This window comes from Adiantum capillus-veneris, chromosome 9, assembly GCF_014529385.1.
Source record: "Adiantum capillus-veneris isolate H3 chromosome 9, ASM1452938v2, whole genome shotgun sequence".
In the NCBI taxonomy this organism is placed as follows: Eukaryota; Viridiplantae; Streptophyta; class Polypodiopsida; order Polypodiales; family Pteridaceae; genus Adiantum; species Adiantum capillus-veneris.
In genome coordinates, this window is record NC_140939.1 from 150,665,190 (window position 1) to 150,683,604 (window position 18,415).

Consider the following 18,415-nt stretch of genomic DNA (forward strand, 5'->3'; position numbering starts at 1 on the left):
AACTTATAGAGTCAAGAAGAAGCTCATTTGGACATATAAGCAAGGAGATACAACCATTCCAATCCAGGGTGCTAGTGCAGTCCCATGCTACTTCCACTACGCGTTCAAGGCTGTGAGGCCACCAATTAAGGTTTCCCCTCCTCAAATAACTACTTGGGCTTCTCCAATGAAGTTCTGAAGCTTCCATGAAATGGTCACGTGACGAAGAATTGAAGCGTCAATTTAGGGCTTTTAATAAGTCGAAAGGTCATTCCCGAGCAATAACGCGAACAGATTTCATGGCCCAAAATAGCAGCTCCCTAAATTTTACGAGATGCTTCCATTGGACTCTCACTGGTCATCTGACACCACTGGGACCACGTCCAAAAATGCAATGTAGCCCAGTTCTCATGTGATTTTCTCTGGGTGACCCCACCTTGGCACTGTGCCACCATTGAGTTAGTTTCCTAGTATCCACCAACTTAATAACTGAGCCTAGACACCCTTTTACTACTCGAATTCGAGTGCCGGCCCATCTGCGGGTGAAACTATTGTTTCACACTGGCCATGCAATGTCCGGCCATTTGCAACTTCAAAAAGAGGGTCTAAAAAATTAAACGAAAATCATCGAAAAGAAACCAACAACTAAGGTTAGCAGTTGCCACATCCTTGTGACAGCTAGAGCGGGATATGTATAAGCTATTTATGAGTCAGGACTCACGCGAGGCATGGAGACTATTCCATGAGCATTCACCACCACCAGTCATCACCTCCACAGAGACATGGGGTGAGTATGCCACATCTCTCTACACAGCATCAGGGGAGCCACCTTTGTCGGACCCACTGGATACTTGCCCTGAGACCTGTACTTTCTATACTGTTAAGAGGGTAAGGAAAGCCATTGACAGGATGAAGACTGGGAGAGCAAATGATCATGAAGGTCCAATAGCAATGCACTTCATCCATGCAAGAGATATGCTTGCAAAGCTTCTTGTTATGAAGTTTAATCGAGCCATATATGAGGGTTTTCCTGAGACTTGGAGTATGTCCACGATTGTGCCTATTTTCAAGTCAGGCGATCCCATGATTCCTAGAAATTATCGCACCATCATGGTTGATCACACCTTGGCTAGGCTGTATGCATCTATTCTTGAGAAGGAGCTTAGTAAATGAGCAAAGAGAGGCATACGAGCGTCAGGGCAGACATGCTTTAGGAGAGGTTTCTCCACTCTTGAATAGATTCTGACACTTAGAGCTATGATTGAGGAGGGTAGACACCATGGCAAGAGGATCTATTGTAGCTTTGTGGATTTCCGCAAAGCTTTCGACACAGTGCCGCAAGCCAGACTTATACGCAGACTACAGGACATTGGTGTGCCCATGGAGATGATTTGGGGGATCTTAGCTTAATAAAGGATAGTGGTAGGGCAGGTATTCACTACTGAGGGTATGTCTGACATGGTCCACTCCACTATTGGGGTGAAGCAGGGATGCCCCCTATCTCCGACTCTTTTTGAGATGTATGTGGATGAGTTTTCAAACTATGTAGAGAGAGAGGAAGACGGAGGTGCTCACCTAGCAAAGTGTCACAACTGCTGACGTGTCAAGCCATTGAAGAACGGAGCCAACCTTCAGATCACAGCCGGCCTAAACCCTAAGAAGAACAAGCAGCAGAAGAAGAAGAAGTCCTACCAACCTATGGGACCCTGTCAAGTGACATAAAGGCATTAAAATAGAGCAAGACCCTCACACACACAAAAGATAGTGTAACCAGTGATGGCGTGGCAGAGAACTATAGATTCCCGAATTTTGCGTTGGCTTGTTGACGTGGCAGATTGTACGGAATTCCGCATTTTGTGCTAACCTGCTGACGTGGCAGAGCTGTACGGATTCCTGCCACATCCGCGTTTTACGTTGCCTGTTGACGTGGCAGAGTTGTACGGATTCTTGCTTTTGCGTTGGCAGCTTTGAGTACTTGCTTTTGAAGACCAGTTGCTTTTGAGTTTGAAAGCTTTTCTTGTAACTGCTTTTTATGGCAAAGGGCCTTTAAATATGAGCCAAGGGCTCATTCTCTGGCATGCTCCGCGTGAGGTGCAGGGGATGGAGTATCGGCGTTGTACAGAGTTCCAAGTAATATAAAGAAATATTGAAAGGGGCGCCAAGGTTTGGGGCCAATACTCTCTTGGGTGGAACTTTGTCACTCCCCATGTCGTCTCTCTTTTTCAATTCAGTTTTTATTGAAGTGCTAAAAGTCTGTTCTTTTCTATTGACACGTGGTGCTCGTCCTGTAACAGTGGTATCAGAGCTTCTGGCGTGTGCTTTTCTGAAAGCGATTCACCAGCAACATGAAACCAAACCAAGGAAAAAAGGCCCATATTTTCTTGGCAAGAGGGCGAGTTATAAAGCCATGTCCATCGTCTTCTTTGAAAGAAACACGATTGGAAAGACGATGGTGCAAACTCGCTGTCAATGCAAGCCCTCCCACCATAGCCCGCAAAAGAAATACCCTTCCCTTATAAGGAACTTGAGCATGCCAACCTCAAAACAATACATCTCTCCACCAAGCAGTAGATTTCTTGATCCGCAAGCCTTTCCAGCCAACCAATGCTTCCATCCAATAAGAGAGTCATAGACATAATTTGCAGAGCTTTCAATAATGAGCTTCTTTTTGCCTTTGATTTTCCAAGCTTGCCAAGGCTGATCAATGAGCAAGGCACGTAGCGCATGAAAAGAAGGCAGGGAGTCGTTCCCAAATACCTTGATATCCACGAGGGATATGATATCAATGCCTCACTCTATGCAAAGAGAGAAGCTGGCTTGTTACTCACCACATATTGCCATATGGGAACATCAACTTGCTAGAAAAGACACCACCATCCGATGGTGGACAAAGACTTATCATTGGACCTTAGTACAAAAAGTATATTGCCTACAGAGGAGCATTCTCTTGGCCTTAGGGAGAGGATCTTGGATCTTTTCTTGGGCATCGACATGGCTTTGATCAATGGACTGAAGTTGAGCTTCAACTCTTTTGACTTCCTTGGGAAGTTTCCTTGCAAGATGCACGGTATTAGACAAATTATTAGGAAGGGAACGGGGTATAGGAGGGTGTCACATGCACAACTAACCTTATGTGCATGTGGACAAGCTAATTCCTACTTCTAGGATTTAGGACACTCTAGGAAGTGTTCCGGCACCTTCGTGGGCCTATACACAAGACTTCCATACCCAGACACTCTAGATTAGTTGCATACCCTTTGATTGCACATGAGCAGAACCAGTGTTTGGTAGGTGTAGGCATTGGGGAGTGTTCCCATAGTCTAGCATTAGTACCTGACCTAGGTAGTTACCGCATACGAAGCACCTCTTATGAATGAGTTTTTAACTTATTAATAAGCGACAAGCATTTTAATTAGCATGTCGTGGGGTTTCTAGAGCTTTGCCCGACCCAACCCTTCCAGCATATATACATAGTACCAACAGTACCTCATGAGCCACCCGCCCCTCAGCACCCTCAGCATGGCGTTTTCCATCAGCAAAACCTCAGTCAGCATAGCGTTTTTGCATCCTCCAGCCATCCAACACCAGATCAGCACGTTGCCATCTTTAGCAGCAGAATCAGCCCAGCGTTAGCAGATTCTAGCCCAAGCACTTGCAGATCATCGCCAGCAGTTCCAGATTTCAGCCCATAGCACCAGCCTTTTCGCAGATTCCAGCCATAAGCCCTAGCGTTTCCACTATTTAGCCATCAGCCTCATCATTAGCCTCGCATATCCAAGCATCTACCGCAAGATCCTATCAGCATGTAGGAGCATTGTATCAACATTTGTGCAATCGAAAGCAAGCACCTCTCTAGCAATAGAGAGGGGGGCCCTTGGAGTGAGTGTAGCAAACTTGAACACTCCAAGTCAAGATTCTACCGCGACACAACACAAATTCACTTCAAAACAGTTCACAATTGATTCAACACGGTGGAGTTCCATGCCAAGAGGTATTGGCCCCAAAGACTGGCGCCCCTTTTGGTATTTCTTTTTATATTAATCTTCGAGCAAAGGACAACTCCCGCGGGCGCTCGCTCTCAGACTCTGCGTCCAGATGTGCGTCCAGATGATCTCCAGAGGGAGCCCCCTTGGGTTTCTTATAAAGGTTACATGGGATGCTAAAAGCAGAGCCCCAAACGCTTCAAAATCAAAGCCTCGTTGAAAAACCACTTAAAATAAAGCAATGCTCCCCAAAAGCTTCTCAGCAATTTGCGTAGGATTTTCAATTGTTTTTTTTTTTAGCACAAAAAGCTGCTTCCGTACAATCTTGCAAATCACGGAGGTCCGTACGCTCAGCCTACAGTCAGCAAAAATCGCGCCGCAAATCACCGGTTTCCGTATAGGTCATGTCAGTAAATCAACCGGATTTCCGGAACCTGTTTTCTGGCCAGCCAGGGTGTGTGTATCTGCTGCCCAATGGTCACGCCACGTCACCGGTCTATGACATACTGTCACGTGACACATCCAACCCTATGTGTCTGTGGACAAGCTACACCATAACAGGGTTCAGTCAGTGCAGTCAAGTCTAGATTAGAAGTGATCTAGCATTTTTGTGAGTCTATTCGTAGACCGTGCATGCCCAGTCACTTAGTGTAGATGCATATCCTTTGGTTGCACACAGCATGATCATAAGCATTCCCATCAAAATCCATCAGAATTAGTCAGGGGAATTTTCCAATGATTTTAGCCTATTTTCCCTATTTTTGACATTTTCACTTATTATTTTTAAGTGACTTTCCAACAAAAGTAGGTAGGGCAATTTTGCTAAGTTAATATATAAGCAACCCTAGACTAGCACTCTTGGGCAGATGAGCAAGGAGCACAACAGGCCCTCAGGCAGCAGGTACTCCCTCTCTCTCAGCAAGAACCCCTCAGCACCCCTTGGCGTTTTTGGTCATACTCATCGCCCACATTCAGCTTTGGCGTTTTGTCACCACCCACAGCGCCCTAGCCCTGGCGCTTTCAGCTTGTCTTGATCGCCAACAGTAACCTTGAACCTAGCGTTCCAGATCAGCCAGAACGCAGCAGTACCATTAGCGTTTTTCAGCCCAAAACGCAGCAGACAAAAATCAGCATTTTTTCAGCAGTTAGACAGCGTTTTTGCAGCAGTTCAAACAGCCCATTTTCAGCATCAAGTATGGCAGTCAATTCAGCCCTAAGTACCTGCAGAAACACCCCATTTTCAGCCTCCCAAAAACGCAGCAAACCAGCGGTTTTCAGCAGTCCGAATCAGCCCCGAAATTCAGCAGATAGAAGACCGCAGATTTCAGCCCTAGAGTCGTCGTCACCGGCATAGTCCCAAGTTGCATCAATCCATGCATACCATTGTACCAGATTGTGCAATCAATAAGTAGACCACTCTCACCAACGAGAGTGGGGCCTTCGAAGGAGGGTTTTACAACGTCTCTGGTGTCGTATCTCTCTTCTCTCTCTATCTCTCAGTCTCATTCACTTGCATGCTGCCCATTCACTTTGTTTGTGATCATAGCATTCTCTCATTAAGAACGGAAGGCTCTACCTTCCATAAGAACAAAAGGAACCTTGAGCACAGTTCGGAGCACTCATCTTGAGCAAAGCGCAAACATTCATTCCGCTGCACCTAACACATACCTCCCCTCTTGGAAGCATTGAAAATCGCCCTCAATTACACCTGTAAAACAGACAGAGCCCATAAAATATCTTAGCAAACACTGACTGTTAGTACCAATGCAGTAGGAAAACACATCTAGCACATGTACCAATCGACAGTCACATCACAGGACATCACTTGACATCACAAGACATTTAAAATTCATTTGGATCTCAGACCATGATTAATCAGCAACATATTTAGCAAACGCATCTAGGGTCCACTCTGGACTTCATAGACACCCGATTGACTAATCCTTATTACAATCACGTCTATCGAGATCATTCAGACCGAAATGCAACAGTCATTCGTCTATCAGTTCCTGCACTTAGATAAGTCAAGAACAAATCAATATCATATTATCGGGAATTCCGGTTCATAAAGTCATACAACAGAATATTGTCAGCCCACAATATCCCTGAAACTCAAAAGAGACATTAGCTTTAGTATCAAAAAATCGGGGCAATCTATTGACAAAGGAGTGGAACAAGTGCATACCCACTGCACCAAATTCCACCCATCTGAGTTCGGGGTTTGGAATAGACTATGCTAAACCAAATGCTTCAAGGTAAAGGTTCACAATCTAAGGAGTATCTGCCAGGTCCTCCTGCTCCATCCACTTCGCATCCAATGCGGGATAGTTCTTGAATTTGACCATGAACCGCCTTATCATTTTACCTTTTACCTTTTACCTTTCTATCTTTATGTGCCAAAATCTGTTCTAGAACGAGTATCTCCTCATTTTCCTCCACTTCGGGTTGCTCATCTGGCTCCCCATCATCGGGCACATGGCCTTTAAAAGACTTCAGGAGACTCACATGAAAAGCATTGTGAATCCTCCAAGTATCAAGCAGCTTCAGTCTAAAGAAGACATCATTTATCTTTTTGGAAATCTGGAAAGGTCCATAGCATCTTATGCTAAGCTTTGGAAAAAGCCGCTCCTTTCCCTCTTTAGTTCTCAGGCGTGCCTTCTCAAAAGGTAAGAGCACCCAATCGTTCTCCTTTAATTTCAAATTGCAACGATGTCGATCTGCTGTCTTTTTTCTGTCTTTTCGGAGATTTCTCCAAAGCCTTCCGGACCAAGTCCAAGTCCCTCGTGAATTGGTCGGCTTCAAAAGAAAACCTTATTTTCGTGCTTAGGAAGGGTGGAACCTTCGTAGCACCTTCAATAATCTCAAATGGAACCTTTCTCATCAAAGAATTGATCATGTTATTGTAGGCATATTCCACCAAAGGTTAAAAAAACCTTTCCTATGTAGTCTTCTTATCCAACGAAGAACACTTCAACAAATCCAGTACAACTGAATTTGCAATCTCAGATTGCTCATCTGTCTGCGAGTGGAAAGATAACAAGAACTGCAACCGCGTGCCAATGTTCTCCCAAATAGCCGTCCAAAACAAACTCGTGAATCTGGGGTCTCTGTCGAAGACAATTGTCTCAGGGATGCCATGTAATCTAAAGATCTGGGCCACAAACAATCTCGCTAAGTGATCCGGCTTGACTGTTTTCTTCATTGGAATCAAATGAGCCTGCTTGCTAAATCTGTCAATAACAGTCCAGATACCATCGTGTCCACTCTGTGTTCTCGAGAGATCAAAAATGAAATCCATTGCAATACTTTCCCAAGGGCGGGTGGGTATGTGTAAAGGCTGTAACAATCCCTGTGCTATATGCCTGTCAAACTTGACCTTCTGGCATACCAAGCAACTGCGTACAAAATCGTCCACGTCCTTCTTGAGTCTCGCCAAAAGAAGTATCTCTCCACACCTTTCAAGGTGGTAGCAATGACGCGATGACCCGTAAATGGTGGACAGTGGCATTCGGTTAAAACCTTTTCCCTCAACGGCTGTGTAACGCACAACATCTTGGCCGAGACTCAAGAAGGGCGGGTCCATCTGCACTCCTGCTACTACTGAGACAATGTGTCCCAAAAAGTGTATCTCGGGTAGGAAAAGTTCACTTTTCTTTGCATTAATCACCAACTTGTGATCTCGTAATGCATGAAAGACATGTAGCAGATGTTCTCTATGTTTTGCCTCATCCTTGGAGAAGACAATAATGTCATCAAAGAAAGTGCCCACAAAAGATCTGTACTCTCTAAAAATCCTGTCCATTATTCGGTTAAAGGTCGTTGGAGCATTGCCCAAAAGGCATCACCAAAAACTCGATTAAACCGAAGGTCGTCCGAAAAGCTGTCTTGTAGACATCTCCCGGCGCGATTCGGATATGATGATATCCGCTCTTCAAATCGATCCTGCTGGAACACGAGGATCCCTGTAGTCGGTCAAGAATATCATCGATCCTAGGAATCGGAAATCTGTTCTTGATGGTGATTTTATTGAGAGCTCTATAATCGATGCACATTCTCCAAGATCCGTCTTTCTTCAAAACCAACAATACCAGAGAGCATTAAGGTGAAGTACTCGGTTGGATAAGACCCTTTAGGCTTTTCCAAGAGGTCTTTCACTTGGTTCATAATCTCTTCATTTTGGGCTCGCATGGTAAGGTGGCCGGTTCGGTGGTGTGCTTCCATGTATCAGATCAATGGTATGATCCTTAGGACGAGCTGGTGGCAACTCGCCTGGCAGGCCCTCAAAAAAGCAATTGGCATGAGTGTGGAGAAAATTTCGGCGTTCTTTTTCTAGGTCAAAACATATTTGACCTTCAATCATCATTCAGTTCTCTCCAAAAAATCGAGGAAAGATTTTTTGGAAAGAAGCTGAATTTCATCAAGTACGACTCTGTGCCCTTCATTTGTCAAAGTCGATTTCTCAACCCGAGAGTCAACCATGGCATTGTTCGTATGGTACCAAGGAATTTCGAGGAGGATGTCACAACCTCCCAAGGGCATTATGTAGAAGTCCTCGTGCCCTAAACACCCCTCACATTGCAAACAAAGTTTGCCAATGATCGATGTAATGGAATCATCCCGTCCAGGCGCCGCTAGAACTACCTCCACCTATGGCCTCAGCCTGTCGCGCATAATCCCAAATCGAGCCACCAATTCAAGTGAAAAGAAGTTGGCCTTGGCTCCTCCATCAAAGAAAAATGAGGGCTTCTTGTTCTTTCACTTTGCCCTAGGTGCGGCAAAGTTTGTACTTTCGTTCATTTGATTCGTTCCAAGCAGTAGTCTCGGATCTCTGTAGGAAGTCCGCAACAAAACCGCTCATCTGTTCCTTAAACAAGACCTTCGTAAATGAAGAGGCTGGTAAAAAGAGTTCAAAAATCTCTCGCAATAAGCGTCCAAAGAATCCCCCTTGGTCATCCGCAGATGATTCCAAGCAGTTCGTATATCTCTTTCGTACTCCCCAGTCAGCCAAGAAGAAATACAAAGCCTTTCAACCATTTAACCGGAGCTTCCTTTCTCAGTAGAAGAGTGAACCACCATGTTCGAGCATCTCGGAAAGAATTCAAATCGAGTGTTCACCTTCTTTAAATTCTTTTACTTTCTTGCTTTTATCTTCGAGGAAGTCATATTGGTTGGCTTTATGAAAATGTTTCTTCTTTGCATAAAACATGTGATCGTCGGAGTCCTATTACTTGCCCTTTCCGAAGCTTTGCTTTTTGCTTCGCTTGTCCATGCCTTTCAACGAGTACAGGTTTTGCTTTTCTACACTCGTCTGTCTTTTCGGCTTTACTCCCTACCTAAGAGGAGAAGCAATGGCCACACGCCGTCTCGAGTAAATCTTATCAATCTGGTAATTCTTCAGGTGTATCACCAATCTCGGGTCCTTGGAGTACTTAATCAATTTGTTCACACACATGCCAATCTGTAGTTGACATTTGTACTTCTTTTCTGGCAAACTTGTCCAAAAAAAATTTTGTCCAAATCTTCATTCTTTTCTTCAGTTCCCGCGCCGGATCTTCAACTTTTCTTTGCCTTCCCACTGAGAGGGGTCATCTCTGTTAGATTCTTCACTAGAACCCATGTGTAATCTGGGATTTCTAATGGCTTTATGCCCTGTAAGACAGAGCGATGAAGTCGGGAGCGTGCCCGATGCGCCATGTATGAAGGGTGGGAGTGGCTAATAAGTCCGGGGTCAAGCCACGAAGATTCTTTCCCAAAAGCTGTGTGCATTAAAAAGGATCGGATCCTCCGTAGAAGAAGAATTTTTCTGCGCTCTAATACCACTGTAACAAACTTGGACACTCCAAGTCAAGATTCTGCTGCAACACAACACAAATTCACTTCAAAACAGTTCACAATTGATGTGACACGGCCCGGCGGAGATCCGTGCCAAGAGATATTGGTCCCAAAGACTGGTGCCCCTTTCGGTAGTTCTTTTTATATTAATCTTCGAGCAAAGTACAACTCCCGCAGGTGCTCGCTCTCAGACTCTGCGTCCAGATGCTCTGCAAAGGGAGCCCCCTTGGGCTTCTAATAAAGGTTACATGGGATTCTAAAAGCAGAGCCCCAAAAGCTTCATAATGAAAAGTCTCATTTAAAAACCACTTAAAATGAAGCAATGCTCCCCAAAAGCTTCTCAACAATTTGCATAGGATTTTCAACTGTTTTTTTTTTCCAACGCAAAAAGTTGCTGCCGTACAATCCCGCAAATCACAGAGGTCTGTACGCTCAACCACTTCAGCCTGCTGTCAACGAAAATCGAGCCGCAAATCACGGGTTCCGGAACCTGATTTCTGGCCAGCCGGGGTGTGTGTATCTGCTGCCCAATGGACACGCCACGTCATCGGTTTGTGACAGGAAGTTTGGGACCCCATCCACCAGTGTTAGTCTTCTTTCTCTCTCTACCACTCATAGAACCTTCACTCACAGTAACTGTCTTCTCTCTCTAATCTATTGCACATCTCTCATGAAGTAAAAGGAACCTTGAGTACGCACTGAGCACTCATCCTGAGTTATCACCATAAATCACTTCCATTGCATATTATAGAGGGCCTCTTTATTTGCCATGGGATTAAAATGGAATGCTTTAATCTCCCTCATGAAGTAAAAAGAATCTTGAGGACGCATTGAGCACTCACCCTAAGTTATCACCATAAATCACTACCGCTGCACATTATAGAGGATGGAAAAGATTAAAAAAACTCAAAGGACATCCTCTACTTCTAGGAGGAACGAAATCCCCATGTCATCCATAATCCACACTCTAAAGTGTAACTCAATCATCACATGCTACCCCTCGAATAGATAGCTTGGTCAACAATTCCAAGAAAGACACAGAAAACATAGCCACAGAAACCTGCTCTAGAAATGTTGAAGAAGATCCCACTATTGTCCAAAGACTTCTAGAAGAAAGCTGAAAAAATGGCTCCCCCTCTTGATCCAAAGTCGCATGCTTGCTCCCCTTCCAGGTTGGCACAAGAACCAAACGGGAACATAGCTCCATCTGGAAAAACGGAAGCAATCCAGCCCTGCTCCACATCCTCAACTCTCCATCAGGTTTCCCTCGGTGAAGAGAGGTCGCGGTAATCAAGGAGAAAATAAGGGGAAGTCGTAGATGGAGGTCTATAGCCTCCGCTTCGTCTCTCTCAATCAAATCCAAAGCAGCACAAGATCAATTAATCAGACCACTTAGGGATCTTGCAACATGCCCGCAAAGATCATAAATGGCTGCCCCAAGGTTGGAGCTCTCCAAAGGGATGTACAGGAGAGACCTCCGAATGTTGTTGATTGCGGGAAGTAAGAACTATATGTCCCCACTAACTGCCGACACTGCGTGCAAACCTATCATCCAAAGGATCTCAACAAACCTGCTTTTCAGACACCAAGACTACCACCCATTAGAGATAGCAAACTTGTCCCACAAACGACAAAACAACCCTCACTCCCTACAGGAGGCCCTCAGGGCACTCTAAAGGGATAGTTGCCCAGGGAAGGATAGTTTGACTTTGAGTTTCTTCTTGGAGTACTGGGAGGTACCTGGTCAAGACCTCTGTAGTGCCTACCAACACATTTTGCACTTCGGGGAGATGCTTGACAACAGGTTTCTTGTAGACCGCAGGTTGGTAGACCGTAGGTTGAAGATTCTGAGTTTTTGTCATATAAATCTGAAGTTTTGTAGAATATGAAATTATTTTATCTTTCTATGCTTCTTGTTTTAAGTATTATATTGGGTTTTTTAAAAAAATAGACAAACCTCGTTTCTTAATTGTTTCAACCGAGGTCAAAACTCCAAAACTCCGATTTTTCAATTTCTGTTTCGACCGTTCCGTTTCGGGTTGTCACTATGCACATGACATATGACATTCTGCACGATCTACGATTGTGAGTTACTTTAGCTCACTCTTGGGTTGATTGTAACTCAATTCAATTCTAAGGTACTTGGATTGAGCAGAAATACATTTTCCTTTGGGGGGGTTGCCCATCTTCAACCCTCATTCTCTCTCTGCTCTCTCTTTGGTGTTTGTTATATATATTTTTTCCAAATTTTACAAAGTGAATACATAAGAAATAGGCACTCCATAGTAATAAGGGGCGCTTCCAAGAATCTTCTTGCCACCATAGACTATTTCAAATGGTGGCTTCCCAATCATTGCCCATATAGTTTTGTTGTATACCAACTCCATCAAAGTAAAGTACCACTCCCACTGAGACTTATGATCAAAGAATACCACTCAATTGGTAACTCTAAGTGCCGATCGGTTTGTAGATGAAACGACAAAGAGAACTTGAGTACCATATCTATCTCTCTATGCCCAGCAAAAGGTGGATTATGACACTCCATCAACACCTCCTGCCTCAAAGACCCCGTAACACACAACTTAGCTTTCCGCATCAAGTAACCATCCTTGAGAGGATATCTTGAAACTATCTCCCCACTCTAGACTTTGTTAAATATGACATCAAAATTTGGATCAAAAACATATTGCTCCTTCATATCATCAAAGTCAAATCAATGTTGTGACTATAAACATATGTGGCTTGCGAGATAGCATATTTGCGACCACATTCTTCTTGCCCTTTAGAGATACACAATTTGGAAGTGAAATTGAGACAAAATATTCACCCATCTTATCTGTTTCTCCATTGTGACAAGAATTACTTTAGAAGTGTCTATTGTAAAATCTGCATCAAGCAAGTAATGCTTCCATCACTCAAAGCATGTACGGAAAAGTAACATATTGCCCACATTTAATAGGAAAAATGCAGATTATTGGAGACTCTGACCCTGGGAAACCCTAGGACCAGGGGTCCTGCCTCATGCCAACCTACCAGGTGGGCAATAGTAGAATGCACAGTCGATAAAGTGTGTCTACCTAAGGTATGGCCGGGCAAAGCCACAAAACAGCCCTCACTCCTTAATCTACTCCTGAAAGATACTCGAGCCACCACCGGACAGGAATCTTAAACTCTAACACATGACTGTCCCATTGAGGTGTCTCGTGTTGTGTCCCTAGTGTCTCACTAGGATCACTTTGATCTGACCATAATATGGGCCTCTTGGGCGTCACCCTGTTAGGCACGGTCGTCGGGCTCGGCAAAGTGTGGTGGCTCTGTCGAGTGTGACTCCACAGCCGGGGGGGGGGGGGGAGTAAGCGCTGAAGTGGCTCTTGTTGATATGGTGGGTGTGGGGTCTGGTCTACTAAAGAGATTTGTCACTGCTCTCTCTCTAGGTGCCTTTAGCGGGTGGTCTCCGATCTCGTAGTAGTGTTGCAAAGCTCATACATCCTGTCCGCCACTGGTGTGGCTGTCCATCTGCCTGTCTCTTTCCTCAGTCTGTGTGAAGAGGTGCGAAACTGTTCAATGGCAACTCGCATGCCGTGGGAAAGTTGGATGTCGATGTACTCTGGTCTAATAATGTAACCATCCTTAAAGAGGTATAGAACTCCATCTTTACCCATAGAAAGTGGCGATTGCGTCCATGTACTCTCTATCTCAATCCGCATAATATCTGCTCTTGTGACTCGGTTCACTTTAGTCTGACAAAGGGGGAGTACGGGGCAGTCTAGAGTCTGGACTATAGTCAAAGGGTGGGAGTCGGTCAATGTCCAGCCCATGCAAACTCATCCAAGAGGACATCTGTGAGTACCAACCATCTCTATCTCCCTCTAATGATGACTGCCTGAAGGAGGTCATAGCTCATCTGGAGTATCTCTGGTGTGGGAGCTCCCACACTCTCTGTAGAAGGGTCACTGCCTTCAGCATCGCCTCCACACCAGAGTGTGGGAGCTCCCACACTCTCTGTATAAAGGTCACTGCCTTCAGCATTGCCTCCACTAGCAGCCCCAACTCCTGCACTATGACCCTCAATAGTTTCTTGAATAAACCAAAATGCAGCTCATGCTGAAATTGCTACAGGAGTGTTCTACAATTACATATCCACAATATCCAGACTTGTTCCTGCATAATGAGCTCCATTTTTAGTGGTTGCCCAGTTCACCTTTACAATGGTGGACCAGCCCTCCCTTCTCTACCTAAAATTCATCAAAGCATAAGGACATGTTATATTCGTAGATCAGACATGGTTTGTTAGAATCTATGTGTATATCAAGTTCAAATAAGAAAATCACCAGTTTGCTTCTCACAACATTGACAAGTTTAATTTGAATCCTCTTGCAATCTATCAAAACTTCAAATATGTATGCCTTTCTTATACAGTTGAGACATATGCTTCTAGTTGAGCCTCTGGAGACATCGAAACTCAAAATTTGACAACAAAGGATTTCTTGTTGAATAAGAGACGTGTCAAAAATACAAGATCCTGAAAGGTAAGAAGTTACATCTGCAGCACCTATGCGGCCCCATCCTGAGGTTATATTGACAAATAGTCCTTGTTTCGCCATAAGAGGAAGAAAATGCCTCATTGTGTTAGCAACCCCTTTGACGTTGACATCTAAAACAGCATCAAATTCAGCAGCTGACAACTCCCAAATCTTTCCATTTCTGTTTATGATACCTGCAAAGTTAACTTCAACCAACCAAAAGGTACACTCTTAAAAGGAAAATTTCAAAAGACAGACCACTAAAATCTTACTCATCCTTTTTGTTGAGTTCTTAACTAGCAATTTACATGAGCGGACTATGATTTAACCAAGCAATCGCAACAAGACTGAAGAGTTTTGCTGCAAGTGAGAAGATAAAAATGCTATCCATATTTATGTTTAGAGCAGCTAAACATAAAAGGATTGATACAAGACAGATGGCTCCCTTCCATTTTCACAACAAGACAACCATAGACAAGCTAGATTAAGAGCAAGTGTAACTTACTAACAATATCAGGGGCACCCTTCGTTTCCATAACAGTCTCAGCAAACTCTTTAACGCTGTTGTCAGAAGTCTGCAAGCACATCCAAAACTTCACAAAGTGCATAGAAACTTTACGCACATAATGAAAGCTTAGAAGTGTAAAAACTCTACCACATCCACTTTTTTTAATAGATGTTTTGTCCCTCCATTCAAAATCTTTTCTAATTCCAAAAGCTTTGCTTCATTTCGACCACAGCCAACCACAGTGTAGCCCCTTTGTGCTAGCTCCAAGGCAAGGGCTCGACCTAATCCCCCGCTGACACCAGTGATCACCACAACTGCAGCTAGGACAAAAACCAAAAACACAAATAAAGACAATTACAGTTCTATTGTTTGCAACGTGTCTGGTGAAAGCTCGTCCCAATTTTTGCTTAGACTCTAGCCCAATACTTAAAACTATGTAGCATCTGCCTGCAGGTCAAAAGGATGACAAAAAGACAGGCATATGATAAAGATAAAAAGTCTAACAATGATGGAAGCATCGCAAGATGTACACTGATCCTTCCAAGAAGAGAACAATATCCCCATGAGGTCAAAGCAAGATGTCAACACATGCATAGGATAAAGATATGAGATCTCACAATCATGTGAATGAGATGTGCATAATAATTTTAAACTATTCAACAGACAACACTGGATAAAGGTATGAGGTCTCACAATCATGCAATGGGGATGTGCAGAATATCTTATTCTATTCAACAGACAACATTCAAGTGAAGAGGAATTAGAAGCAAACAAATCCGAGGATTTCCGCCAAAAAGAAGTCATTTCTTGCACATACATGATAAGAGATTATGAAAGAAAATAGTGGAAAGACTCTTTGACCAAATTTTGGCAAGTTTGACCAACATTGGTTGTGCATTGAACTCTGTGGATGTATGCGGGAAAGCATGTGCAACCATGGAGAGTCAGCTACAAATCAGCCTTTTTTTGCCATAAATGCTTGTTTAAGATTCAAAAGCACCAACAGCCTGCAGTTTTGACCTTCAAGGGATAGCTCTTATTACATCCCCAGACATCAGGATGTGCGCCTGAGCTATGTCCAGCCAACTGTGAACAATGGCCCTATGGTTAGGATGGTTTGTAAGGTGTGAGCTTTGTCCTAGAGCACATACAGTGGTGCAAGGCTGTAGAGCTACTTAAAGCTCATTTCATGAATAAGCAAACTCAGTTCCATTTTGCATTACATCTCCCTTGTTTACGTGAACTTGTGATGGGTTCGCAACTACTCAAGATCGTGTTTATGAGTCCAAGTTAATTGATCTTGGAGCCTAATTCGCTTGAGTGATAATCTAACCTACACACACTCACTTGTGTGCACGATGTTTCTCTTTCATCCACCCTAGCTAGCACGATCCAATTCCCATCAAGTGGTATCAGAGCACCAGGATATTCTAGCTAGATTCATTAGTATGCATTTGTGTGATTAAGATTTTTTAATCTTTATTTGCAATAGCTCAAAAATCCCATCCCTAGTCGCCACTTGGGCAAGAGCATGCTCCACTACCCTATGGCGATTAGGTGAGGGGGAACTTACGTTTTTGCATTGATCGTATGTGCAATTTTTCAATTAATGTGCATCCTCTGTGCACTTTCAACCCAATTTTGCATTAGCCATGCTCTCACTGTATTGTTCAGTTGCTTTGGGATTCTACATGTGTGTAAAGCCATCATCGAGAGCTTTCCATCGACTCTCTCCTTGCTCAAATCCGACTCCGTTACTGCACTTAATCGTTTGATCAAATTTGCTCCCTTAAGTGCATTATTAGCTTATGTAGTACCTGCAGTTTGAAACTCAGGGTGTGTGTGTGTGTGTGGGGGTGTGGGGGGGGGGGGGGGGGGGGGGGGGGGGGGGAGATTTTGTAACATTTAATGGTCAAAGAACCTTTTAGGTGGAAGAAGAACTATTTTATGTTTCTTTGTCTACTGCATGGGTAACTCGCTCAATTTGGGTTTGGGGGGGGGGGGGGGGGGGGGGGGTGGGGGGGGGGGGTTGACTTTTGAGGCTAAAGAACCACGTGGGCACTCAAACCCATTTTTTTGGATCGGCTACGGGTCTCGACTGCACCAGAGCGAAACGGCTGCACCATTAGCCCGCTTCTTCTACCTTGGCCCATCTGCACTCAAAACAGTCATTTGGCGAAGGTCGACCCCACTGATTGCCTTGCTATGCGTGAGTGGCGAGCTTGCTGCAAACCCTCATCATCCGACACAGCGAGACCTCTCTGCATACACTCAACTACTTCGACCCACGCTCCTTGGCCTCTGGCACGTGCTGAGTGCTCGCCACCCGTTTGCAAGCCTTGTCCTTTTTTGCTGTACTGCTGGCCCGCATCCTTCTCGTCTTAAGTCTTCCTTTTGTGCTACTAAGCTCGTCATATGCACCTCAACCTGCTCGTAAACCCCTACTCTCTGTTGTTAAAACTCCGCCATCAGCTCCACCTTCACTCATTTGCCTAAGGCCATGTGCCACCACTATCGGCATCACCATACTCGTGCCCATTTGATCAAATGCTCGCTGCCGTGAGTCCATGACATCGCTCGTCAACAATCAAATTGACTTTTTTACGCTTCGGTTCCTACCGAGTGGAGTTGCAAGAGGCATTTTTTAAAAGCAACGGATCGAAGCTCACAAAGACTCATTTAGCAATAGTCCTACTGACACTATGTGTTGGTTACAGCTGCAAGCAACACAAATTCAGGAAAAGCCAAGGGCTCTTTCCCACATTTCTTACCAAAATCTCCCAAGCATCAAGTGCTCAGCCTCTTCAAAGGCTATCTTTTGCTTCACACATTACCTTTGTAGCAAGTCTATGGACACAACTTGTCATTGAGATGTATGTCAACACTTAAGTCATGATAAAAATGTATGCAATATCTGTGCACAAAATCACTATGCACACGGGACCAGACATTGCCATCAAAAATATGGTAAGACCCCAATTGCACCCATTGCACTAGCATCCAATACATCAACCAAAGGAGACTATTGTGAGAGGGGCTTCACCCGGTGAAGAGGAGCTTCACAAAGCAAAAAGGTTTTCTCTCGAGCACATCAAAGAAGAATTGCGAGCATTCAAAAGGCATTCTAGCAAAGCTTCAAAAAGGAGTTCTTTTCAAGCCTCTCAAAGGAACATTAGAGATGAAAGGGGAGACATTACATCTTCGCATAAGTTTTTTTTATATAGGATCTTTTAGCATATTGTTTCATGTCATTATGACGCATGGAATAAAGCTAAAAAAAGAGGAAAGAAGTGCCCGTTAGATGGAAGGATACAAAGCAATTGAAGACAAAGCATTGAAGAAGACGAAGGTGCTCTTGGATTCAGCATAACCGCGAAACGTTTCACCCCGAAACGTGGCGTTTCACCCCGAAAAGTTTCACCCTAGGCTAAGGCCTCACTGAAACGTCAGACCGAAACGCCAATTTTGTGTGTATATAGCGTTATGTATAGACAAAATAGGTGTTCACAGTGCAGTGAGTAAAGACACATGCTATGTTAACCTTGAAATAGCATATACATAATTAATCAATAATTATTTAATGCCCAAAT

The 18,415-nt window shown here is 44.1% G+C and overlaps 1 protein-coding gene across 5 annotated transcripts in view; it reads right to left on the minus strand.

Annotated features, from left to right (window-relative positions):
* LOC147451374 (NAD(P)-binding Rossmann-fold superfamily protein) overlaps window positions 1–18,415 on the minus strand; it is a 55,168-nt gene that overhangs the window by 11,727 nt on the left and 25,026 nt on the right. For 2 of the 5 annotated variants that reach the window (XR_015189221.1, XR_015189220.1), the window contains exons 2-5: window positions 14,973–15,145; window positions 14,823–14,892; window positions 14,347–14,523; window positions 5,631–5,670 (exon numbers count right to left, since the gene is read on the minus strand). Coding sequence is in view for 3 of the 5 variants with exons in the window: in XM_086520310.1 (XP_086376436.1) it covers window positions 14,336–14,523; window positions 14,823–14,892; window positions 14,973–15,145 (431 nt within the window). In the remaining 2 variants the exon portion in view is untranslated. Of the gene's footprint in view, window positions 1–5,630; window positions 5,671–14,335; window positions 14,524–14,822; window positions 14,893–14,972; window positions 15,146–18,415 lie in introns of all 5 variants that reach the window. The other 3 variants (XM_086520310.1, XM_086520308.1, XM_086520311.1) reach the window with 2 other exon arrangements.